This window comes from Gossypium raimondii, chromosome 9, assembly GCF_025698545.1.
Source record: "Gossypium raimondii isolate GPD5lz chromosome 9, ASM2569854v1, whole genome shotgun sequence".
NCBI lineage: Eukaryota > Viridiplantae > Streptophyta > Magnoliopsida > Malvales > Malvaceae > Gossypium > Gossypium raimondii.
In genome coordinates, this window is record NC_068573.1 from 46506254 (window position 1) to 46518372 (window position 12119).

At 32.9% G+C, this 12119-nt stretch overlaps 2 protein-coding genes across 2 annotated transcripts; both read right to left on the reverse strand.

The window, feature by feature from the left end:
- Positions 1 to 2691: 2691 nt before the first annotated feature.
- On the reverse strand, positions 2692 to 4296 carry LOC105797752 (probable glucan endo-1,3-beta-glucosidase A6). Its single transcript, XM_012627675.2, has 3 exons — positions 4251 to 4296; positions 2822 to 4126; positions 2692 to 2729 (listed from the first exon to the last, which is right to left on the reverse strand). The coding sequence occupies exons 1-3, from the start codon at positions 4294 to 4296 to the stop codon at positions 2692 to 2694; spliced, it is 1389 nt and encodes a 462-aa protein (XP_012483129.2).
- Positions 4297 to 6546: 2250 nt separating this feature from the next.
- On the reverse strand, positions 6547 to 9686 carry LOC105797753 (receptor-like kinase TMK4). Its single transcript, XM_012627677.1, has 2 exons — positions 7394 to 9686; positions 6547 to 7076 (listed from the first exon to the last, which is right to left on the reverse strand). The coding sequence occupies exons 1-2, from the start codon at positions 9684 to 9686 to the stop codon at positions 6547 to 6549; spliced, it is 2823 nt and encodes a 940-aa protein (XP_012483131.1).
- Between the last annotated feature and the right edge of the window lie 2433 nt (positions 9687 to 12119).

Consider the following 12119-nt stretch of genomic DNA (forward strand, 5'->3'; position numbering starts at 1 on the left):
AGATCCTTGGCCCCTCATTTAGTACCAGCAGCAGCAAGTAATTAACTTTATTTGTACATTACTGTGACAATGTCGGTGGGAAAATTAAAAGAAAAAAAAAGAGCCAATATTGTAGCTTAATTCACTGGATCATTCCATCAGTCTCAATCTTATTACATGGATCAGCGCTGAATGGAAGGAACTTCATACATAAGAAGAAGAAAGAAACCACACAAACCTACAGTGCATTATTATTGTTGATGATGACATTGGTCAATGCCTGCACCTGTAAATCGAAGAGCAACCTCTCGTGTATCGATTTAACGACTGAGGAAGACAAGTAATGCTGTAAGGCTTAGCTGATCCAGCCGAACTATCACCGCAGGCCGGTAAATCGCGCCTGATAGCTCCGTAACTGATGCTATTACCCCAAAGAACCCTTCGATAAGACTCGGATTCGATTACGAGTTCCTCATTGATGTCGCCACCACTGCATGAATCTGCAATTGAACCATCACGTCTGTTATCAGCAACAACCCTGTAATTGGAGCTAAGTTCTTGAAGCAACAGCATTAGTGCAAGTAAATAAGACATTGAATAAATCAACTTATTTTAGGTTGGGATGAAAAGAAATTTTGTTTTCAAGCTTGGGTTTTAGCTTTTGTAGACACTTTCCGATCTTATGTAAGATTCGGAATTACATTTCTAGAGTTGAAAAATCGACAAAGTGGTGACCACCAATGATTGAAGTGTTATTTTCTCTTTGTCCTCGAATATAAAAAGCTACAAATTACCTCGTGAATTGTATTGTAGTTAATTGATTTGGGATTTAGTTTTATTTGGTCTCTTTACGAACATTTATATACTAAAAATAATAATTTTATTTGTTGGGAATAGATTTAAAGAACCGAAAGCTTAATATTTTTTATAAATGTCAAGCCTTTTATCCTTAAAATCAAATAATCTGTCACTTGATAGATACTATTTCAATACCATTAACTATGAATTTATGGAATTTGGTTTAATTTTCTTTCTATGATAAGTCAACGATAAAATACAACTTGCTTTAATGTAGTAACTTCATTTTCATTCCTTAAAACGATCTAAAAGGTTGTCTAATCTTTAGGTCCGCTTGAAAAGTAAGAAGATTTTGATAAATAAAAAAAATAGGCCTAAAAATTGAGATTGAGTAAAAAAAATAAGACCTGTTTAGAAACCGATCCGGTCTCGGGTTAGGGATCCAATGGGAACTGGGTTGGTGATACGAGGGTTCGAAGGGGATCAGGAAAGGAGTATTAGGTTATGTGATGTGTTTACTGGAGTTCCTATATATTTTTATGGAGTTCCCGTTATTAGAGTTTTGTTATAGGTCGAGAGTTCCTGCTTGACCTGGATTTTTGTAATGTATCGAAATTATTGAACTTTTCTAAGACTCACTAAGGACAATAAAAGTGTATGTGTATATGTAATAATATGAGAAATTAAAAATAAAAATGAACATGTGAATTAAGTGTTAAATGATATATGTAGATTAAGTGTTTATGTTATGTTTGTAAAATGAGAGAATAATTTTGATATGTCAATGTAAAAGTTAATTAGTAACAATATATGTTAAAGTGAAAATTATAAATTATAAAATTAATTTAAATGAAAAATTGTGCGAATAAATATTACTAAAATTAATTAAAATTTATATATATAGAATGTGAGATTGAATTGATTGAATACTTACTATGCGTTTTTTTTAAACGCATAGGTAATAGATAAGTTTTGAAAAGAACCGAAGATTACTACTTTAGTTCGGACTTTAGTTTGGCATGTATTAGGAAAAAATGTGAATTATATTTGAATAATAATGTTTTGTACTATAAGTTACCTCGATTATAATGAAATAAGAATATTTAAAAGTGACGAATTTAGTGTTTAAATGTAACCTCTCTAATTCGAATCGGGTAAAATATCTTATAACACCATATTAAGAGAGATAACTCTTAGCTTTCAACCTTCCTTAAGGAAGTGTCATCGGATTACTTGGGTAATTAGTAAACATGATCTCTTGAACTATCCAGCTTTTTAGTATAAACCAAGCTTCTACTTTGAGCTTCTATTAGCCGCTCCCAATTTTTGTAAGGATATTATATATTGCATATTTGTAAAACCATATACCATGAATATACATTTTATTGTTAATGCATTGTTCATGCAGTGAGTTAGATTAAATTGTAAAAATATGTTATTTAACCAACCCAGATCAAATCATCAAACAAATTTGTAATTCGAGTCTAATATTTTTATTTTATTAAAAGTAGACATGTTCAAGTGTCAAGTTAATAATATGATTTATTTTATTTTATTTTACGTAGGTTCGAATGTCGAATTTTTTATTGCAATGGGCAAAGACTTGATTGAATTTGGATGAGGATGAAGGTAAAAAATATGAGGTATTTAAAGGGTTGACTCTCCTTGGTTAATTTCTATGTTTAATCATTATTATTAAGTTGAGTTTTAGGATTGATCGTCACAACTTTAGAAATTGGGATTTAAATAAAATCTATCCTCATAACAAGCAATTCCCTCTTGTAGTTAGAAAATTACTGTTATTCCCTTAGAAAAATATGAGCTAACAACAAACATTAAGACCAATTTTCCTCCTAGGATTAATTAACTCCCAACAGCTCTTTTTAATTCCATGCCAGAAACCATAAGCTTTCTTCACACAGTCACACTTGGGAAATTGCAGCGTCCACGACCTGCTAAAAAAAACAATCAATCAGTTAATAATGGGATTTCAATAACAGTCAAAAACCAACCCGTCACTGACCAGAATTGACCGAGAACTTACTCGGGTCTACGGTTGTTTCTCGAGCTAATCCATTGAAGCTGCAAATTGCTCCCTGGCTTCGAAACTTGGCCCAATATGAACTAAATGCATAACTTGCATGCCAAACCACTGATACTGGCTCATAACAATCTTTTCCAGGAGCCAATGCTGCACAAGTTTCATTATCAATGCTGCAAACATTTGACAATGCGGCTGGCAAGCTCATTTCATTGACCCATGGAGCCACTTCACACCAAAGTTTCCCCTTGTAAGGTACATTGTTTACGGCCGGTGGTAGCGGTTTGTACTCGGAGATCTTCCGGTTCCCGGTGAGATCGATTTCGTAAACCGGGGTTCCGTTAGTGTGTAGCATGCCCCAATGCCTTTCTGTTTCTGGACCTATTTTTCGGTTTTCGTCATATAAGGAAGAAATGAATGTTGGTATGATTAAACCAGGACTTTTCGGGCTCCCTAATGGCTGTTTCGATGTCATTTTTCGGATGAGATTTCGGTTATAAGTGGCTGCATTGTAAATGTTTGCCCCAACTTGATCGATATCACCTGCGGTAGGCCAACCGGTTCTTGATATTGCTAGTCGGATGTTCCGGAAACCGAGCTTTTCGATAGCAAATGTGACTGAATCGAGCATTTGGTCTAGGAGATTTGTGTAGACTAAACCACTGCCAGGGTCAGTATGCGTTATGTTACCTCCGAAAAGAGCAAAATCTAAGCTGATGTTCGTTGGATTAGCAGACCACGCAAAATAAGGGTAAACATCTACGAAAACAACTGATTTCGTTCCGTTCACGAATTTCAGCAACTTTGGCATCACTGAATCTGAAATATCAGACTGAAACGTACTGTTCGAAGGCGGAAACCTTGTCTGCACCACGTCCATTCCTAACGTCGTAGAGACCTTGACGTTTTTAACACCATGAGCAGTCAGGGCACTCTTAATCCCACGCATTGCAGGCACAAGGCTCTGCTCCATTGTCCCATTGACATCCATGTTGGAGTTGACGACTCGATCCCCGACCAACACGAACCGGATCATGGTATCTGGATAGTGAGGCAGGATGTTGTTTCGCACCCATTGTTCGGCCATGGAATCGTTCGAACCAATTTGGATTATATCATCGTTAGGAACCGTAACGGCGACATGGATCTTGGTTCCTGACAAGAGTGTCAATATTTCAGGGTTGGAATCATTGAGCTTTATTTGGCCAACTTTAATGGATTTCATGATCTGAATTGATTCATATGGCGATGGCAAATTGTCCCCTTCTCGACCATAGTTTACTCCAATCTTGCCCGACATTTCTGCCACTGTTAATTAAAAGCAAAAAAAAGAAACCAGCTGAAATAACACTGTTGATATATGCATACATACACATATATAATATACATACATATAACATACATACATTTTTTATGGGATTTAAGGACTTACAAGAAACAACAAGAAGAGAAGAGAAGAGGAGAGGTAGAAGAGCCATTAGTGATGAAGAAGCTGTTTTTCAATTGTATAATGTAATGATTTTGCCCTAAAAGTGCTCGGCTTTTAAAGAGAAGAGAGGCAAGTCCCCAAGCCCCAAGAACATGGGATGAATTAAGTAGAAAGTAGCAAAGATTGCTCCATAATCAATCCGATTATTGTATTTTATGTTATACAAATGTACAATAAATTTCAAAATATATATATACACAACAAATATAAATATACCCAGAAATTATTTTTTAATATCAATTTTATATATAAAACTTGAGATATAAATATATGTAGCCCCTATGGTAAAAGTTAAAGGTGGGTATATTAATTTGTCAAACAAAAGCTAAAGATTATGAAGTAAAAAGTAAAAATGGGGTGTTCTTGTCTCATTGATATAATATATCCATTAATTATTTGGCATTTAAAGCGAGCCAGTTTGCCAAGGTTGGAAGTTAAAGATTTCTTCTTGAATGTCTTTTGAGTGCCATTTATAAAATCTAACATAAAATTGGATTAAATAATTTTATGATCCATTCCACACCATGATGGAGGTTTAAAAACAAGACCAAATTAAGGTTCGACTCTTTCAGATCTTTGGTTTTCGTATTATGGATTGACTTGTGATTTCCTAAACCCAATTTTAGGACTAATATCAATAAATAAAAATGGTTGAATTATAAGTTGCAAACTCTCACTCTCTTTAAATTTATTTCTAAATTCAAGAAGTAATCCATTCTATGTGTTTTAGGAAAGGGAAATAATTTTTTGATTACTGTGAAAATCGATCTGAAAAAAACTTGTTATCATCTTAAATGGGATTTCATAGAGTAAGTTTCTCAACCAATATATTAATCTCATTTTAAGTTGTGTCTCTTTCTAAAAAATGTCTCTTCTTATTAATGGTGGTGAATTTAATAGTTTTCAACCTTCTAGAGGAATAAGCAGGGTGATTCATAACTCCGCATCTATTCATTCTTTTTATAAAATACCTTAGCCTTATGGTTTAATATGGCGTCTATCACTATAAGGTTTGTTTTTCCTTGAAATACTCAAGAGTATTTTAGATTTATCTCACATTTTCTTTTATCAATGACATTATTATCTTTTCTAGAGCTGACAAGACGTATCTGTTAACTTTATCAAATTTCTCTCTTAAATCAAGTAAGAAGATCAGTCTTCAAAATAAATAAAAAATCTTTTGGGTCACTAATTTTCTTGGTATCCAAAAATTAAGGATTGGAAAGCCAATATGTTCTTTCTAGTTGGTAGACTTGTTCTCATTAAATCCATTATAGTTGTCATTTCCTTTTGTTTTATGTAATGTCAATGTAAATTTTTTTTTTAAGTGGATCTAAATCTAGTACCAAATTTCATAGAGTAATTTGACAAAAAGTTTAAAAGAGATAGGGGCTTAGTATTAGGCAAATGAGAAATTTGTTAAATTATGTTGGAGATTCATTAATAAACAAGATGATCTCTGGTTAAACTTCTCAAAAGCCAAATATTTAAACAATTCTACTATTTCTCGCCTCTCTTCCATTACTTGGAAAAGCTATTAGGAGTGCCCAACATATTATAGATCATTGAGAAAAATCTCCTATCTCTATCTCACTCTCACTCAAGTGAGATGGCTTCATTCTTCCGTTGGATGGCATAAGTTGAATGCTAATGGATCTTCTTATTGAGACTTGAGTGGTGCCGATGCCATCACCTGCGACCACTGTGGTAATTGGGTTGTGGAATCTTATTGTTTTAGTGGCCATACTACCAACATGGTTGTTGAACCATGGGCTGTTAAACATGTACTCTCCTTTGCTAGGCAAATGAGTATTGATAATATTATTGTTGAGCTTGATGCCGATGCTATCATTAATCTACGTACTAGAAAACAAAAAGTAGGGAACCATACAAATATATGGTTTGAACAAAACTGAAAACAATAATCAAACATTACAATAACAAATGTTAAAAGATTACAGTTCTTCTCTACTTTCAATTGCTCCACCAAACAAAAAATAGGGTTAACTAATTTTGAAGAATTTAATGAAAAAAAATATCTCTATTGGCTTAGTTTTAGCACAACAAATATAGGAGACAACAAATTGAATCAATAAATATATATATGTGACCACATAATAATATTTTGCTACCAACTCAACAGCAAGCTCGCAAACATGGCGTTTTTCAGATTCCCTCATGGTGTTTTTTCAACAGTCCGTACCTCTTTAAAAAGCCATTCCGGGTTGTTCAATATCCATCAACGTGTATCGTTCGAGCTCGACGTGTCCTGCGGTTCCGATGTTCTTGGCGAGATGCTCGACTGTGTCCCGTAACGTGACGTTGTATCACCGAACGTCGTCGAACTCCCTTCGGTTGTTTGCCATCTTTGTAGAGCCTGAGAGAGGCTCATATCGAGGTCAATGCCTACGGTTTCATCTTCCTCTTGGTTCGTTGGTTTCCATTGCTGAACAAATGGGCTCAGCACGTTGACTGCATGGCTCATGTCGGGTCTCTGAGATGGCTCACGAAGTGTGCAGTGACCGGCTAGCTCAGCCACCTTGAAGATGCTCGCCAATGTCTCACGGTCCTCATCGTTGTCCGCGTTACATTTGATTGTTTCGTCGAGGTTTTTCGGGATTTCGTCTTTATTGATTAGTATTCTGCGGAACCATGTCACCAAATGTGCTTCAGGTAAGGTTTCATCTAAAGCTTTTCTGCCTGTGATTAGCTCCATTAATACCACTCCAAATGCATACACATCCACCTTAGTAGTCACCCTTCCAGTTGCTGTTAAGATTTAAGAAAAAAAAATCAAAAGAAAAAACAAAGTACACATTTGTTCATAAACACTTTTTAGCATTTATCAAACAACAAACGGGCATAAATATCATATCATTCCCTTACTGCTACACTATGTTATTCCGACTCTTCGTACTTTCGTAAAGTACTAATATCCTATGCATATGCGAATATGATTTCCCGATATAATCTTCTAAAACTACTTAGCTGTACACCTATACTAACATTATTCTATACTAAAAGAAAATCGAATATACTCGTATCCAACATTCACTTAAAACAAATTGAGGGAAGGATCCACATACTAGCATATTCAGGAGCAAGATAACCAAATGTGCCAGCCAATCTTGTCTCCACAGAGTGTTTGCCATCAGGTGCATTTCTAACCAGTCCAAAATCAGCAACTTTAGCCCTCATATCATCCCCAAGAAGTATGTTTGAAGGCTTCAAATCCCTGTGAATGAAACTTTGTTGAGCCAAAGAATGCAAATATTCCACCCCTCTAGCAACATCCAATGCAATAGTGAGCCTTTGCTTCCATGTGAGCGGCGAACCGCCAATCCGTCGGAAGAGATGCTGACTAAGGGTACCACGAGGCATGTACTCATAAACCAAAAGCCTCTCATTACCATTGATACAATAACCTAAAAGAGCAACCAAATGCCTATGCCTAACCTTTGAAAGCACTGCAATTTCAGCTTGGAACTCAGCCATTCCTTTAGTACCTTTACCAACACATTCCATCCTTTTGACTGCAATTTGTGTCCCATCATGCAATACACCTTTATAAACAATCCCAAATCCACCTTTCCCTAATATATTAGCTTCACTGAAATTATCAGTCACTTCTCTTAAAACCTCAATGGAGACCACAATATTCCCACCATCAAACGCTTGTTGATTGCTTTGAACATTACTGGTTTGGCTTTGGTTTTCACTGTTATCCTTTCCAACACTCACTGCTACATCCTTAAAAATTCCTTTCTCAGTATCATTGTTCTTCTTCATCTTCCCACGTTTCTCATTTTTCTTTTTCATTACATATTTGTAAGAAACAAAGGAGATTATAGCAAGTAAAACTGCTGCACCAATAGCAAAGCCTACAATCATACCCTTAAGAGTCTTACCTTTGACAATGCCACTAGAGTTTCCAGAGCTTCCATCACTAGAATTTCCTCCACTAGAAACACTAGGACTACCGGAACTACCACCAGGAGGACTATAAACAACTGGTTTTCCAAGTAAGCTATTCCCTGTATGAACAAATTTCACTGAACTAGAAAATTGTGGTATATCTCCACTGAGATTATTATTGGACACATCAAAAAGCTGTAAATAAGTTAACTTAGTGAGACTATCAGGGATTGGACCAGATAACTTATTATCATTCAAATTCAGATTCTTCAACTCCTTGAGTCCCCCAAATGAAGGAGAAATCCTCCCAAACAAACCTTTTTTGGCAAGGTTCACTGTAATAACATTCTTTTGTACATCACAAGTAACAAAAGACATTTTACAAGCATCATTTCCTTCCCAACTATCAGAAAGCAAAATTGGGTACCCAAAACCACCCGCTATTTCAATCATTGTCGAAACTTGAGGATCACAAGGAGCCCCATTGCTATTACAGAAATTATTGCTTCCATTGATAGCAACTCTCGAAACTGAGCTAGGAAACTTTGGGAAAGGGCCTTGTAATTTATTATTATTCAATGAAACATTCTTCAAACTCGAAAGGTTAAACAAGGATTTCGGAACTGGCCCTGTTAATTGGTTATCTCGAATCTGCAGATCGAATAGGTTTTTACATTTAGACAAATCTGGGATTGGACCAGTAAACATGTTGACATGAACCCAAGCTTGAGCCAACTCTGTCATGTTGGATAAAACATCTAAAGTCCCCGTGAAACCAAACCCAGTATTTTGATTATTGATCCATAAGTTTTGAATCATGGAACCACCTAATGAAGATGGTAATGTACCGTTCAGATTGTTGTATGATGCCCTTAAACTTTGTAAACTGCTTAAAGATCCGAATATATCAGGCAAGGTACCATATATATTGGTATTCCCTAGTCCAAGCTCGACCAGGGTTGTCAATTTAGATATATTCGGGAAACTCCATGGACTTAGTTTCGGGTTTTCACTCAAACTCAGCGTTTGAATGCTTGATAAGCTAGCGAATGCATCGGGGGTGATTGAAGTGAAGGCATTGAAATCAAGGAAAAGCTTTTGTAAGTTGGATAATTCGCCGAACGATGGGATGTTCCCCGATATGGAATTGCGTTGAAGCGACACGCTTCGGAGCTCGGACAAGGTGGAGATTTCAGGTGACAGGGTACCCGACACTGATTTAGATGCCAAACTGATGTAAGTGATACGGTTGGATTTATCACAACTTATGCCTTGCCAGCTACAATAATTGTTTGCCGTGGAGGTCGACCACCCTTTGGGAGTGGGTTTGAAGGCTGCAGCTATCTTCAAAATAGCAGCACTGTCGTCCCCGGCGGAAGATATGACGGCCGAGATGATAAGGAGATGGAGGAGGAGGTGGTGACGGTGACGGTGACGGTGACGGTGGCGGTTCGGTATTTCCATTTTTTTAGCGATGAAAAAAAAACTGAAAAACTGGCTATAATGAAATGAACAAAGTAACAAACAGTGCTTTTACGTTAAGAGAATAGAAAAGGAAATTTTTATTCGTAAATAAAAAATTAAATTTATGAAAAAAGAAGGGTTTTTTGTTTAATTATTACTTAACATGGAAATATAAAAAACTAATATTTAACGCATTTTACTAAATATTTTAAGAACCTTCCATGCAAAAATATTTAATTGTTTGTTAAATATACTTATCGGAAAAAAAAACAGATAAATCGAAATATTTATATTAGTATTTATTACCATCTTTATTTATTATATATAAACTTCAAAAAGTAATTAATTATGAATTATTGGTTCTTAAGTCGATATTCCTTTCCTTAATTATAAAAATAATAATTTTTTAAGTGAATAAACATGTTTATTCTCTTACATTTAAAAAACACTTCAACTCCAACTCTACTTTAAACATCGATTGAGTAAAAATCCCAATTATTTTGGGATTAAAATAAAATAAATAATTTGACGATGTCAAATAATATGGAAGAAAAACAGGGCAATTTTATAGATGGTGTGGAGTTGGGAGATGTAATAAAAAGCGAGGATTACACTAACGAAACGACCGCCATCTTTATATAATTTATTTTCGCATCTTGTGTTTGACCCCATTTTTGAAGCCTCAAAAATATCAATTGTCCCACATTTAATTTTTTATATTTATTTTAAAAGTTGAGTTTTTCATGTTTCAATTTATTTTATATTTTTATTTAAAAAATTGGGTAATGAATATGAGATTTCGGGTTTTTAAAATAAAAAATCTCTTCACTTAATTTCATATTTATATGGTGATATTCATATGGAGAGATACGAAAATTGTATCAAAAAGAATATATATGATAAGTGCATTATCATAAGAACATATACGAAAATTGTGTACGTGGGTTTGAGTGCGTCAAAGTGTATTATCTTCTTATTTAAGGGTTGTGGAGAGGCTATGGCTAATTTTAGGTATTATATAAAAAAGAATATATATTATAAGAATCAATAACGAGATTTATGTTTAAAAAATTCAATTCTCTCATTTTTATTATTCATTCATTTTAATATTTTTATGGTTGTAGATTAAAGTTATTTAATTTTAAAAACATTATAAAATTATTGAAAATATAAATGATTTTAAAATAAAGTTTATTTTTAAATTTTTTAATTAAGTTGATATTATACGCTACTAACTTAGTCAAACACTTTATAAATAATATAAATCATCCCAACGTATTTTTATTAATTTATTGAAAATTGTTTTAATTAATCCTTCATTATTGAAATATTTTAAAGTTTATAAGCGAAATAATCAAAATTTGAATTATGAATCAAAATAATATAAAAATATCAAATTACTCAAAAATATTTATAAAACATACTTTTTATTAGTTGTTTTAAATGATACTTCAAAAAATAAAAATAAAAATAAAATTTTAATATTTTAAATGGTACTTCTCTAAGTTAAAATTATTTAAAAGTCAATAATTTTACACACTTCCGTAATTATTTATATAATTAATATTTTAACGATTCAACTATTGAATTTATTAATATAATTCTACTTGTTATGCATGTAAATTTTAAACCAACCCAATATCTTGATCGTATCAATCTAAAATATTATATATATTAATATATATTCAACAATTGAAATCTTTTACATAAAATAAATAATTAGAAGTGTCAAATTTACATCAAATTTGACATGCATAATATATACGAATAGACCATAAAATATGGCAATTGGATCGTTAAAATGTTAATCATATAAATAGTTAAGGAAGTGTGTAAAATTAGTTTAGTTTTTATGATGTGTAGGTGGATCCTTCCAAATTCTATTATTAGTTAAACTTTAAAATATATCCTTAGATTTGCTCTCAAAATATTTGACTTATAATATTTGATACTCAATATTAATTTACAACAATTTTTAATTAAAATAATTGAAAATAGTATAGTTGTATTTGCTTCTTAATATTAATTTAGAAAGAACTTGTTGAATTTTCTAAGGTTTTAAGATTTTACAATAATTTTTATTTTATTTTAATTCTTGTTTTTTTTTGTTTTTTTCATTTTAATTTTGTTTCTATTTTAATATTTGGAATGTCTAATGTTTTCTACCACTAAAAATATTAAAAATAGTTGCACTTATATTATTTTAAACTTTTCGGCAAATTAAAAGTTTTATCCTTTTAATTCACTTTAATAAAATAAAAATAAACAAATTGAGGAAATATTTAAAATACCAATATAACAATAGAGGATATGACAGAGTTTTATTATTAAAACATGATATATTTTAATATATTAAATTGTTTATATTTTTCAAATTTATATTTATATTTTTAATACTTAGGTTATTTATTTTTGTTCACAAGTATTATCATG

Excerpts from the sequence above, each read along its gene's own strand:
- LOC105797752 (XM_012627675.2), bottom strand. The coding sequence starts at position 4,296 with ATGGCTCTTCTACCTCTCCTCTTCTCTTCTCTTCTTGTTGTTTCTT. Across the intron at positions 4,127-4,250 it reads TTCTCTTCTTGTTGTTTCTT|TGGCAGAAATGTCGGGCAAG; the intron begins GTAAGTCCTTAA and ends TTTAATTAACAG. Across the intron at positions 2,730-2,821 it reads AGAAACAACCGTAGACCCGA|GTCGTGGACGCTGCAATTTC; the intron begins GTAAGTTCTCGG and ends TTTTTTTAGCAG.
- LOC105797753 (XM_012627677.1), bottom strand. The coding sequence starts at position 9,686 with ATGGAAATACCGAACCGCCACCGTCACCGTCACCGTCACCGTCACCAC. Across the intron at positions 7,077-7,393 it reads TCTTGCTCCTGAATATGCTA|CAACTGGAAGGGTGACTACT; the intron begins GTATGTGGATCC and ends AAATCTTAACAG.